The sequence below is a fragment of the Equus caballus genome, chromosome 3 (assembly GCF_041296265.1).
Source record: "Equus caballus isolate H_3958 breed thoroughbred chromosome 3, TB-T2T, whole genome shotgun sequence".
Lineage (NCBI taxonomy): Eukaryota > Metazoa > Chordata > Mammalia > Perissodactyla > Equidae > Equus > Equus caballus.
This window is the reverse complement of record NC_091686.1, coordinates 19,948,655-19,962,662: the sequence shown is the minus strand read 5'-3', so window position 1 is coordinate 19,962,662 and position 14,008 is coordinate 19,948,655. Positions and strand designations below refer to the sequence as shown.

The window sequence follows — 14,008 nt, the reverse complement described above, 5'->3', positions numbered from 1 at the left end:
GAAAGGACAGTCTCTTCAATAAAAGGTATTGGGAAAACTGGATATTCACACGCAAAAGAATGAAATTGGGCCCCTATCTTACACTACCCACTACCCACAAAAATTAACTTAAAATGGATTAAACACTATAATGTAAGACCTGAAACTGTAAAACTCCTAGAAGAAAACACAGAGGAAATAGCTTCTTGACGTTGGTCTTGGCAACAATTTTTTGGATATGACACCAAAAAGCATAAGTAACAAAAGGAAAAACAAGCAAGTGTGACTATGTCAAACTAAAAAGCTTCTGCATAACAAAACACATGAGTAACAAAATGAAAAGGCAAACTATAGAATGGCAGAAAAAAGAAGACAGACAAATGGCCAACAGATATTTAAAAAGATGCTCAATATCACTAATCAACAGGGAATTACAAATCAAAGCCACAATGACATATCACCTCACATCTGTTAGAATGGCTCTCATCAAAAAGACAAGAAATTACAAGTGTTGGTAAGGATGTGGAGAAAAGGGAACCCTTGTACTCTGTTGATGAGAATGTAAATTGGTGCCGACACAACAGAAAAGAATATAAAGGTTCCTTAAGAAACTAAAAATAGAACTACCATATGATCCAGCAACCCCACTTCTGGGTATATATCCAAAGGAAATGAAATCACTATTTCAAAAAAAGACGTCTGCACCCCCATGTTCATTGTAGCATTATTCACAATGGCCAAGACATGGATACAACCTAAGTGTCCATCGACAGATAAGCGGATAAAGAAAATGTGATATATAGATATATACACATATACATATATATATACAGTAAAATATTATTCATCCATTAAAAAAAGGAAATCCTGCCATTTGTGACAATATGGATGGACCTTGAGGGCATTATGCTAAGGGAAATAAGTCAGATAGAAAGACAAATACTGTATGACCTCATTTTATATGTGGAATCTAAAAAAGCTAAACTCACAGAAATAGAGAATAGAACAGTGGTTGCCAGAGGCTGGGGTAGGGAAAAGGGAGAGATGTTGGTCAAAGGGCACAAACTTCCAGTTATAAGATGGGAATCTAATGTATGATATGACGGCTATAGTTAACAATGTATTATATACCTGAAAGTTGTTAAGAGAGTAGATCTTAAATGTTCTTGCCACAAAATAAAAAAAGGCAATATGTGAGGTGATGGAGGTATTAACTAACCTTATTGTGGAAATTATTTTGCAACATATACATGTATCAAACCATCACATTGTACACCTTAAACTTACACAATGTTATATGTCAACTACATCTCGGTAAATCTTGGAAAAGAAGAATTTAACATTTCAACAAAAAGACAAAGATGATCAAAGGAAAAGAAAATGTATTAACCTTAAGATCTTGTTAGGATCTCTTAAAGTTAAGTCCAGAATACAATGAACAAAAGAATGAATTTCTTATACCTCCTCTGCATTCCCCTGAAGGAATTCAGCTCCTGGTAGTGGCTACAATATCAGGTATGATTTCAAGTTAGTGCCACTTAAAAAAAAAAAAAAAAAAAGAACAACATGGAAAATACCTTCCTTATGATTTCAAGTCATCTTCTTTATATACTTTAGTCCAAACAATGCCTCCTTTAGACTCGAACTCTTAAGCCTTACTTAACAGATAAGAAAAATCAAAATCAATCTTTGATCTTCTGATAGCTATTAAATCTTTAGTTGCAAAATTAGAGGGGGAAAGCCTTCTAAGTAAGCCCTTTGTATATCAGATACATGTCTACCCTGTGTTGAATAGCATCATATAAGAGATGAAACAAGAATGTCTACTTTGAATCAGGCACTAAACACCAGTAAGCATGCTTTAACACATCACACAATGAGGGCTGACTTAAATTTTCTTAATCTGAAAGTTCTGTTATCTTAGGAAGTAGTAGCAATCATCTGATAGCCAAATCAAAAATATTAAAAGGAATGAAGAAAAACTAAAGCTGTGCTCCCAAAAGTACGAAGAGTACATATAGAGAAAGTGATGGATAGGATCCAGAAAGACTGGATGGATAAGACCCAGAAAGACTATCAAAAGCTCCCTGATTACACTGGAAGGAGGTCAAGATTCAGAGGAAAAGCCTCCTGGTCATTCTTCAGAGGTCAGATCAGGTGATAAAGGGAAGGCAAAACGTGTTTAAAGACAGGATAAACAATAAGTAAGTAATTTAAGCTGCTGAAGTATTATTTTTGTTTACAGAAACAGCAACTTAAATTAGACAGAAATATAAACTTTCAAGTAATGGATTTTAAGTAATTTACCTCCTTCTGCAAATAAGCTGAAGTCCTTGTCTCTTACATTTCCCCTTTTAGTCTTCTTTTTACTTTCCTAGCTAAATGTCAAAACACATTTCCTTATTGCCTTCCCTCTTTTCTTTAACATTTCTGTAAAGCTTTTATCTGAAAATCACCCCGAATGGTCTGATTATAGGCACAAATTGTCTTCTTCTAGCCCTAGTTAAATGGCAAATAATGTAAAACACGTGGAAAAATATAAAGACAGGCTGATTGTCTGCAAGGTGTCCACAGTAAAGATCAAGGGGAAATTCCACAACAATAAAATGATGATAGTAAGACAAATCACCAAATCTATTTTAAGGGTGTGCCCTAATGCTAGAGATTTAGAGTGAGTTTGTCCAAGAACTTCCGGAGAATTTTGACTTGAAACAAAGGTGAACATTTTCTAGATGGTAGAAATATTAGTTATTATTATTTATAGTTTTTCTTAGTATTTTTTCTAGTGTTCACGTGGAGGGTGGGTGAGCTGGGAAGGCAGCGAGGTGAAAAGCCACTGTAAGTGACAGTGCAGGCCAAATACCAGGAGGTTAACCTTTATCAGTCTCCAGTGTCCCTTTAGCTTTCAAGACCAGGGAAACTCGCAGCCAGTCACCCAGGGCGCGTCCCGCCTTCCACCGGCACGTCAACTCCTCAAGATGGCGGCAAGAGCGACAGTTCGGGCACGGCGCGCACAGCACTCTGGGAGCGGAAGAGGGGGCCGCGCGGCGGCAGCCGAGCCGGAAGAGGAGGAGCTGGGCCTGGAGGATCCCCGCGAGTTCCTCCCGCTGCGGCTGCCGGTCTTTGCGGGTCGCGGGGAGCGGGGCCTGGCGGGTGGGGTGTGTCGCGATGCCGGAGCTGGCGGTGCAGAAGGTGGTGGTCCACCCCCTGGTGCTGCTCAGTGTGGTGGATCATTTCAACCGGTGAGCGGGCGGCACGGAGCGGCCTAGCGGGGCCGGCGGCGCCGCCGCTGCTGAGTCACCGGCACGCTGGGGACTGCGCGGCAGCCGTCGGGGCCCTGATGGCTCGGGGGGTGGCCCTGATTCGCGGAGGGGCGTAGACCAGCCTCGGTTCACGAAGCCCGAGTACCCCCGCTCCGCCGGCACTCCGGGAACTGGGCTGCCGGTTCCTTCTGCCCAAGTCGGTACGGTGCCAGAGGATGGGGGGCAAGCTTCGGTTGGCCCTGATCCTCGAGGTCTCATGCCCATCTGTCACCTCGCCCCTTTACACCAAAAAGACCCCGTGTCTCGTAGGAAAGCTCTTCAGACTCACGCTTCTGTGCCTCCCAAGGCTGCCACCGAAATTCTGGTCTCAGCGCCCTGCGGGGCTTCCTGGAAGAACTGTGGTTTTTAACTTGTGAATGTTTGTAAGTGAGAATCTGGTTTGACGATAGCTTAAAACGTAGATGAGGTGTCAAATTTTTCTTTTAAAAATGAGACCAGTTGGAGATTTTGGCATTAATGAGTAAGATAAGAAAACATCCCGCCGAAGTTTCTGCCGCCTTACTTGGCGTGTTTTCGAGCTGTTTATCCCGCTGGACCTGTTAAACGTGTTTATATGTTTTACAAGATAATTACTCGAATTGGCAAATGTACAGACCCAGTTGGGAGCATCTGCTGTAAAGTCATAGTTGCCAAGTGCCCGATACTTTGCAACTTGCTTGATACAGCTCCTCATTCAACCAGAGCCAAAACAAACTCCGGACTGTGAGGTGTAGGGTCCCCAGATAAGTTCCATTGCTTTGTAGGACCCTCAGCCTAACAGGATAAATGAGCTTTCCCACTGTACAGTAATTATTATTTTTCTTCCATGGGATACGAGAGGTGCTATTGGGGCAGGCACCATCTCAGTTCTATTCAGTAAATTCAACACAGGTTAAGGACATAATGCAGGCACACACTTGGAGCTGCTGTATCAGATAACAAATGTAGGGTTTTAAAAAACACGAATGGATTCTTGGTAACCAAAAGAAAAGCCCATGAGTGTGGAAGTTTCCTTTGAAGCGTAGAAGCCTAGTGCCTAAGATTTCCCCCAAAATTAGAACGAACAGAAATACGGAATCCTTAACTTTGTTTGATCCAAACCCCACATTTAGTAAGCATTTATAAATATGCCAAACCATGTGATTAGATGAATAATACTGTGGAACCAGTGACTGTTAAGGAGTTGTAGTTCATTTCACAGTGGCTTTTGTCTTTCCTTTGAACATGGAATTATATTGTTTCTGTATCTTACATTTGCTGTGGTTAAAGGAGAATTCTACATGAAGACCAGTGAAAAGGGATTGTATAAGTGAAATACTTGTGGCTCCTTAGGACACAAATCACTGAGGAGGTTTGATATGGAGATAGAAATTCTGAACTAGTCTTTCCTACCCATTTAGCCCTCCTCTCAGTGTGATTAGTCACCCACCAGCTCACTTCCGACTTCTGCCTAATTAAGCCATTCAGAGAGACCACAAATGGCACACACATGCCTCTGGGTCAGAATCACTTTCTGAGCCCCTAGACAGCACAAAGAATTTTAACATCTAGTTTGGCTTGTCGACGTGATTAGATGTTCCAGGGAAGCGTTGGCAAGTAGAACCATAAAACTGGTTCTACTTTAGCATCTTTATCCCTGAGAAGATTTTAGGATAGAAAAGATAGGGAAAGTTTAAAGGAGAAAGGTAAGCTGCAAAGAAAAACTAAAGTTAAATGTGATAACATAACTTAAATGTGTTTTTCAAATACCAACCATATCGCATTTTAAAACCCTAAGAACTGGGGAGTTTTCATTTTCTCCATTTTAAATTTCTATAAAGTTTGCAGTTTTTTTCCATGCAGTCACCAGTGAGTAAAAACTGCCAGTGTACAAAGTTCATGAATTACCCATTATATTTATTAGAATTTAATATTAAGGACTAACCTAACCCTATTACAGTTGTTTGGTGGGATTAGTTCCTGGCTAAGCTAAATTCTGTTTCCTGTTGAGTATCTAACTGTTCCACATCTCTGTGTGCCTATCCAGACTGACCTTCTGTCTTCTCATTCAGAATAGGCAAGGTCGGAAACCAGAAGCGTGTTGTTGGTGTGCTTTTGGGGTCGTGGCAAAAGAAAGTACTTGATGTATCCAATAGTTTTGCAGGTAAAAAATAAATTTTAGTCAATTATACCTCAATTTTTTAAGTAAAAAAAGACAAATTTTACATCTTTCTCAGCATGGTTAAAATGTCAGTTAACTTTAAACAAAGAAAGAAACTTGAGGTTTCCATTTTTTTTGCTATAATCAAGAGATTCTATTTCAGAATTGCTTAAGTATAGAAAAGGGAGGCAAAGGGCTACACACTAAACTGGATAGTAAATATTTTAAATTTGCAGGCCTCCCTTGCAACTGCTCGGCTCTGCTATTGTAGCAGGAAAGCAACCTGTATAGACAGTATGCAGACAAACCAGTAGCTGTGCTGTAGTAAAACTTTGTAAAAACAGGTAGCTGGTATAGTTTGTAAACCCTTGCGCGAAACTGTTAACCTTGGTTATGGGTAAGCAAGGGGGAGCTAACGACTATTACCTTTTACTCTGTTTCATGAATCTTTACAAGAATATATCCATGTATTTTATGATTTAAGCAACAACAGTAAAGAACAAAATAATTGCTGGCATGACCTCTGAACTAGAGGTCACAATTCCAGTGTCTAAAAGGACCAGGCGGTAGTATAATTTGCCAAACGAGAAATATTAGGAAGTAATGGGGCTTTTAGTAAACTAAAGAGCATGTGTCTTTTTTAAAGAGGGTAGCCTTTAGCTGGCTCTAGCCAATTATTGCCAGGTCTTCTAATTTTTCAAGAAAACTGGAAATCTGGGTTTTTATGTGAAGTCTCCCAGTTTTTAATGAGAGCAACTCAAAAATAATTTTAATGTTGTGTCAGACAAACCAAACAGTTTTGTGGATCTGATCTGACCTCGGGGTCTCCAGTTGTGACCTGTGCTCTAGCATTCTATCTAGCACTGTAAACTAAATCTGATTTTTGTTTTCTCTCTAGTCCCTTTTGATGAAGATGACAAAGATGATTCTGTCTGGTTTTTAGACCATGATTATTTGGAAAACATGTATGGAATGTTTAAGAAAGTCAATGGTATGTCTTGATTTTTTTAAGAAGGTGTTGTGGCATTGATGTGTATGTGTGTGCGCACACGCACACACACTTTTTCTAAGTATTCCCTTTTCTTTGTTTAATGTCAGAGGTCCTTTCACTTAGCTAGACTTAAAGTAAGACTAGTGGTAGTAGAGGAATGAGGTAGAATAAATGAAAACTAAAGTAGCAATTTAAGGCCAGCTAGACCACCTACATTTCAGGGCAGAGAGCTAGCCCTCTGCAGCAGAAAAGCAAAGAACTATCAAATAAAATCCACCTCCCCTTAGAGCTTTAGTACCACTAGGGGGAATATATCTGTCTGTCATGTGTATCGTTTTCATTTTATATCATTACAGCAACCACATCGCTTTGGAAATGTTTATTCCCACAACACTCCCAGGTGCAATCTATGTGACATGAACTTGCATTTGTTTGTATATTGCCTTGGAATTGTTTTCCAGTTGTTTCATGTATGACTGGTCTCCTAAACTAGTCTGAAATATAGATGTCTCTGGATCTCCCTGGCTGCTTATTTTCTGAGAATTCTGTTTTTGACTCTAGATTTCATAAGTATGTCAAAGTTTAGGTATCTTGAATTTTGAAAAAGGTAGAGGACATAATTACTGGAATTCTAACTACTTTTGAAGGAAATATATAGATCGTCATTTAACAATTCAAACCCACTAATTTTTTCTTTCCCAGCCAGAGAAAGAATAGTTGGATGGTACCACACAGGCCCTAAACTACACAAGAATGACATCGCTATCAATGAACTTATGAAAAGATACTGCCCTAATTCCGTAAGTGCACTCGATCTTTAAAACTCTTGAATGTTGTTCTTTGCCAGCAAAGTCAAGTAAGAGCAGCCTGGGAAGGATTTGGGTAGCAAATAACTTCACTGCTCTTTCTCTGTAAGCTTGTCACTTGTAGTATTTTATTTAGTATGCAGTAACCCAATGTATTTAGTAAGTTACAGTAAATATCTGGTAAGTGCCAGGTACTAAGTTTTCTTTTTAATCCTTTCAATAACTGTATGGGGTTGTTATCCTCCTTATAATGAGAAAACTGATGTTCAGAATGGTTAGTAAGGTCTTGTAAGTGATGGGCCAGGATTAAAATGTTGGCTGTCTTGATTCTAATTTCTTAATGCTTGATAACCACACTGAACTACATCTCAGCTTGTTAATGGATGGAGGTGAAGAGCAGAGCGAATGATGAGATAATTTGAAATGTAAACTCATTTTTCCTGAAAATTCTGACTCATGTCTGGTTGAATGAATGAAAAGGTGTTAGTAATCATCAGAAGAATGGCTGCAGTTATTCCTTATGTGCTCAGCTTGGGCAGGTTTGCTAAGATGTGTTTTTCTGCCAGGTATTAGTCATTATTGACGTGAAGCCAAAGGACCTGGGACTGCCCACAGAAGCATATATTTCAGTGGAAGAAGTTCATGATGTAAGTCATCTTGCTATGAGTCTAAGAGATTAGATTTGCTACTTATTGGGCAATTGGTTGGGGGGTTTTTTTTCCATTTTCAAGCCAACAAATCCTTTATCTCTCTATAACAGAAAATTCTTGGTTTCTGTCAACAGTTTGATATTATGTATTTTTCCCCTTGAGTGATTCTAAAGCCACCAAATTTTAGAAACAGGACCGTAGAAATCTAAAGTCCCCTTTTACAAATGAAATTGAGGCCCAGAGTAATCAAATGATTGCCCAGAGGTGTTCACAGCAAAGTAAATGCAGAGCCTGGTGAGCTAAGTCTTAATCTGATGTGATTTGTACTGTTGGGCACCCTCTGGGCCAGTATTCCTTTCTCCTTGAAGATTTTCAATCCCTATAAACTAGATCATACATTTTCAAATAGAGTAAGTCAGAGCTGTCAGGAGCTAGACGGCAAGACCCATCTGTGTGATTTGACACCTGAATACGCAGCTCCACAGCATCCAGTACCTACTGTGGAGTTCGTAGCTTGTGCTTTGGGTATACACAAAGAGCTGCCAGAATAGCTTTTCTCTATTTCCAGGAAAATTGCAGTCAGATTCTAGAATAGGATTTGAGCTGAAACTATATGTGAGTTTCGTTGTGAGCATAAAATATTTGCACTCAGGGTGTGCAAAGAGCTCAGTCTTGAATTTCCAAAGTCAGAAGTCTGAGGGATAGATTAAAGTCTGTCTTTATTGTTACATTCAGTTTTAAAATCTGGAAAAAGATATTTTTGGTTATCTCTCTGCCACTGTTCCTTGCCCTGAGCTCTGTCTTTCTGTTTCTCTTTTTGCTTTGCTAACTGGGAGCTTAGATCCAAATTTATTGCCTAGTTTCAATAAGGCTTTTGTCTCTGGTCTTGATAACAGTTGTTTTTTAGTTAATTTTTACCCTGCCTCTTTCAAGAAGAAGTTTAAGGCTGCTTACACATTCACACATGTGCACGTGCACACATACACCAACGAAACAAGGTTTTTTAATAGGGTATAAAGGGGATATAAGGGTCATATTATAAGATGAAGCCAGGGAAAAATTAGTACCTAAAAAAGCATGCCATGAAGTCCTGCAAGATTGTTAAAGGCTCTGACCATGCTAGCATACAAAGCCAAGAGGAAAATGCCATATGCCGAATTCTCACCGTCTGGAAAGATAACAGCAGCTAATGTTTATACAACTTAGTGTAAGTGAAGTGACTTTCCCGAGATCTTGCAGCTCCCTTATCACACACACGGCAGAACCAGACTTTGAACCTAGGCAGTCTGGCTACAGAGTCTGTGCACTCACTGCTATGTGTCCTGCCTTGCAAACATTTTACTGCCTTTACAGATGGTCCAACCTCTTCTGGCACTAGATCTCAGAAAAGTTTCTTCTGCGTCCCATCAGGAAGTCACTAGATGATACAGTGAACCACATCCACTGATGGATCCTTTGATAAATTCAGGCCACCAGAAAGCCACTTACTCTGTCTGTAATCTTTTGGTGCGCTGATATCATTTAATCCAAGGAACAATAGATGGTTAAAAGTTAGATTTTCTGACATCGGCTTGCTTCAAGTGCAGGTATTCTGTTTATTTACTATTTTTAGAAAGGCATTCCTTAAAATTCAGGCTAATCAAGACTTCCCTGAGTGGCCGTCCCCACTGTGGGCTTGCGAGAATATCGAAATTTTCCTCAGAAACAAGCTAACCGTGATGCTCCAGCACCCCTCGTCACTGAGCAGGACCACTGTGATTTTTAGCTTAGAAGACTAAGCTTTCAAAGCAAACTGTACCCACCCTTGCCATGGAAAACCCAGTAATGCACCCATGAAGTGAGTTGACTTAGAGCAGAAGAATCAAGGTGTGAAAAGGAATGTGTGCCAGTTTGTTTGTTTGTAAGCAAATAACTATAGTTAAGTCTCCTTCCAGGATGGAACTCCAACCTCAAAAACATTTGAGCATGTTACCAGTGAAATTGGAGCAGAGGAAGCTGAGGAAGTTGGAGTTGAACACTTGTTACGGTGAGACTTGGGGCAGCATCAGGATTGTAAGCAGCCCAGGAGGATGCCAGTTAAAGGAAGAGATCCGTATCGGGAGCGTGGAGAGCTAGGTTCTAGTCCCGGATCATCTCTAAAGTGTCTTGAGTTAGGATTTATGACTGCAGCTAGTACCCCTTGTCTGGAAACTGTAATGTGACTGTGACAGCAGATGTGTGAAGGAAATGCAAGCATGTGCTCTTCCAGTGTACATGCTTTTCAGTGGCTGGAGTTAGCCAGTGTTCTACAGAGAATCTACATCTTGGGATGGATTTCATTTTAAAATACTCTACTTATATAACCCTAACTTATTTGAAAAGGTCGTAGTTTTTCTCAAACAGTGAGATTCCTTCCAGTTCAAAAAGTTACTGCTGACTGATTTAAGCTTCTCACAACTTCATATAGATGCAGGTGGAGAAAATGCCACCCTTTTTAGGAACAGGGAAGTTGAAGTAGAGAGCTTTCTCTTTTTTAAGTGAAAATGGTTACGTTTTAGCTCTCTCTTTTCTTTTGAAAAATGCCCTGTGATGAGAAAAGTAAAACATATGCCTTCAAATGAAAGCAAAGGTAAGGCAATTTATGCTTCAATCTTTACCAAATCAAAAAAAATTTTTCTTTTGAAAAACTTGCCCCTCCCCACAAAGCTGAGTGTTTTCTTAGAATGTGAGAACCTGTGCGTGATAGTACAGTACACTCATGCTTTTTCCTGTCTTTTCTGGTTGTGGGTTACTACAGAGACATCAAAGACACTACAGTGGGCACTCTTTCCCAGCGGATCACAAACCAGGTCCATGGTTTGAAGGGACTCAACTCCAAGCTTCTGGATATCAGGAGCTACCTGGAGAAAGTGGCCACAGGCAAGCTGCCCATCAACCACCAGATCATCTACCAGCTGCAGGATGTCTTCAACCTGCTGCCAGACGTCAGCCTGCAGGAGTTTGTCAAGGCCTTTTATCTAAAGACCAACGACCAAATGGTGGTGGTATATTTGGCTTCACTGATCCGTTCTGTGGTCGCCCTGCACAACCTCATCAACAACAAGATCGCCAACCGGGATGCAGAGAAGAAAGAAGGGCAGGAAAAAGAAGAGAGCAAAAAGGATAGAAAAGATGACAAAGAGAAAGAAAAAGATAAGGAAAAGAGTGATGTAAAGAAAGAAGAGAAAAAGGAGAAAAAGTGAAACATGTAGCTTTTTAATTTGTAAATTAAAATCTTATAAACTAACTCAGTGTGCCGCCAGAGAGTTCTTTTCACTTTAAGTGCTTGTTGAAAAGCTGTATGGATGCGAGCTCTCTGCCCCAGGTCACTCTTGCTGTGGCATTACGTGGAAGTGAACGGAGAGGGACTGATCTCGAACCTAAACTGCACTTGAGGCTGCTGTGAGTTGGGGAAATGATAGCTCAGGCTTCAGATTGTGTGAGAAAAATGAAGAGAAGTAAATGTAACATTTTTGGTACTCTTCATTCTTTTATCTATAAAACCAGGAGTTGAATTTTCCCCGTCTCAAAAAACCCTTGGGGTCTGTTTCTGGCAGTTTGCAAAGTGGAATGCATGAATTCCATAAGTGCTCTGCCTTGGAACACTTTTGACCCTTCTGAACTCCGTTGAGAATACTGTACCACAGGACTTTTGGGGCCCATAGCTCTGCATTCTCAGGGCTTGGGATCCAGCCTCCATATCTTGTTTACCTTCAAAGACACGATTAAATGGCTTGTTTTTAAGTCTGTGTTCTAGTCGTTTTTGACTTGGGGAGTGGCGATCCGTTATTTTCAGAAGCAGCCAAGAGAGTCTTTAATTAAAGCTGCCTTAAAGAATTACTTTAGACTTGGACTCTGTTACGGAACAGAAGAGTCTCATTCCTTTAAAAACGACTATAGTGAGGAGAGCTATCAAGTGAGCCCAGAAGACCTAGGTCCTAGTTTGTGCCTCAGAGTACTCAGCTGTGAATTCCCTAGAGCAGTTTTTCACAAGGGACACATTCAGTCACTACTGCGGTGGTATGTCTAAGTACATCAGACCACAAGGTTAGTGAGGATGTTACTGGGGATGGAACAAAGTTTCCCAAATTTAAGTGCTCAAGGCTCCTCTTGGAACAAATACAGTACTCGATCATTGGACATACAGTAGTCACTTGGGTATTAATTTCCTTTCTTAGGCAGTCAGAACCTCCTTAATAGTTCTCTAATGTACTGTATGGATTATCAATGTCCAAAGATCTAAGAATACAATAAAAGAGCACTAAAACTAAGTCACCTGAATCTCAGAAACCACTCCATGATATTATGATGCCTCAAAGTTACCCAAAGCATCATTTTAATTCCACAGACCTGCCAAAGAGCTAGTTAGTGGAAATTTGGGGGTTGATAGTATGGTGTATAGGTGAGCTTTTAACCTACAGAAATAGAAGTATGCCCACATCAGGGGTCACTTGAAGGTTCATTAACATTCTGAGATAAAAAGGAATGGTCAAGGACAAACCCTACAGAGAACCAGGTTTTACATGTCTGTTGCAGGAGTCAAAAGTCAGATGGCTGTTAGATCTAACTGAATAAAAGAAATTTGAAATAAATAGTTCAAAGCCTGAGATGTATTTAAAACCACAGGAGTGTGTTGAAGCTCTTGAGATATGGTTGCCATGTTCAGAACATACCGACGTGAGAAAGGGAACCTGGAACGGTAACCTCCAGGGAGTGGGCAGGAACAAGCCAGGATGCAGTGGTTCTAAGGCCAGGCAGGGGGAATGAAGAGGTCACCCCGGGAGTGGGTCCCTTCTGTAAGGGGCAAGGGGTTATTAGAGACCACACAGGATTTAGGTCCACATTCAGAAGTATAATCTGGATTTAGAGAGCTTTCCCAGGATCTAATAAAATAGTACAATGCCACAGGCTCTTAAGTTTGTCACCATTTGATAAATTGGGATGTTTTTGAGCATCTAAGAACATGGGAATACTCAGGCCTTGTTATATTTAATAGCTTGACCCACATAGGAACTAAATTGACTTCTGCCTTCCTGACAAGATCCTCAGTCCCCACTTCTAACAAAATAGTCTGTAGCCTCTAGAGTCACTTAGGCTCATTTTTAAGGCAAAATTGCTGCCATCCTATATAAGAGGGTGAGCCTCATAAGGCTATTGAGGAAGTCTTGCTTATACAAACTGCAGCTGACTTGGCTGCAAAACCCATCGCCCTCACCTAAAATAAAGCCATGTGTTTGTATAGCCTGGCAGTCTCAAGATGAGATTTCTAAACTACTTTTGTTGTTTTTTAAAATATTGAAAAAGTTATCCTGGAAAAAGTCTGATCCCAAGTCCGCATCTCATATCCATAGTTGTTACTTTCGCTTTCATTTCCAAACATTTCAGAACAACTTGTTACAGAGTTCAGGCTGCTCCTGCTACACACATTACAGAGAGGATGGTATTTATTCCCTACTGGTTTCCTGTCTGATAACTAACATCTGGAATATCCCTGAACTTACAGGTTAGTTATCCTTAATGAAAAGACAGAAACTATCAGAGTGGAACAACAGCTTTGGGCCACGTTCAATGTTTTTTAATTTTGCTCAGATCATCAATCACAAAAGGGACAAAGGGAAGTACTCTTGATTGAGGGGCTACCATGTTACTTCACGAATGTGCAAGATGTAAAGTAAGCCTTTCCAGCAGGAATTATTAACCCGAGAGTCTTAACTTTAATTTCTGGAGGACCCTCCTGGTATGAGAACTCAACCATATATAATTAAACTTTCACTTCAAATCAAAGACCACACAGGTCCTCAAAAAGAATGAAATATCCCATTCACTGGGAAGTTATGAATAGGCCTCTTCTACCATTTTCCTACAAAAATACCTAGAAGGCAGAAATAAGACTTGAGAATGAATTAGGGTTATTTGTTACACTACAACACACTAACAAAACTACATCTGCCCCTGTCTCAGGAAATGGGAAGGACATGGGGCATGTTGCAAAGGCAGAGAATCATTTGATTTATGTGACCCACAAGAGAAGACCTCTACAGCTTCCCTGGGAAGGACATGGGGCATGTTGCAAAGGCAGAGAATCATTTGATTTATGTGACCCACAAGAGAAGACCTCTACA

The 14,008-nt window shown here is 40.3% G+C and overlaps 2 protein-coding genes across 2 annotated transcripts in view; one reads left to right on the top strand and one right to left on the bottom strand.

The window, feature by feature from the left end:
• The window catches only part of ZFHX3 (zinc finger homeobox 3), a 1,295,343-nt gene extending 1,292,358 nt beyond the window's left edge, over nucleotides 1-2,985 (bottom strand). Inside the window, exon 1 of the mRNA XM_023637235.2 lies at nucleotides 2,843-2,985. The gene's annotated coding sequence lies outside the window, so the exon portion shown is untranslated. The remainder of the gene's footprint in view (nucleotides 1-2,842) is intronic.
• On the top strand, nucleotides 2,952-11,630 carry PSMD7 (proteasome 26S subunit, non-ATPase 7). Its single transcript, XM_023637227.2, has 7 exons — nucleotides 2,952-3,221; nucleotides 5,333-5,424; nucleotides 6,320-6,412; nucleotides 7,115-7,212; nucleotides 7,785-7,865; nucleotides 9,803-9,894; nucleotides 10,645-11,630. Exons 1-7 carry the CDS (start codon nucleotides 3,148-3,150, stop codon nucleotides 11,087-11,089), a joined length of 975 nt encoding a protein of 324 aa, XP_023492995.1. The 5' UTR covers nucleotides 2,952-3,147; the 3' UTR covers nucleotides 11,090-11,630.
• The last annotated feature ends 2,378 nt before the right edge of the window (nucleotides 11,631-14,008 follow it).

Coding starts and splice junctions, on each gene's coding strand:
- PSMD7 (XM_023637227.2), top strand. CDS start 3,148: ATGCCGGAGCTGGCGGTGCAGAAGGTGGTGGTCCACCCCCTGGTGCTG. Junction 5,425..6,319: donor TGTATCCAATAGTTTTGCAG/GTAAAAAATAAA, acceptor TTTTCTCTCTAG/TCCCTTTTGATGAAGATGAC. Junction 7,213..7,784: donor AAAGATACTGCCCTAATTCC/GTAAGTGCACTC, acceptor TTTTTCTGCCAG/GTATTAGTCATTATTGACGT.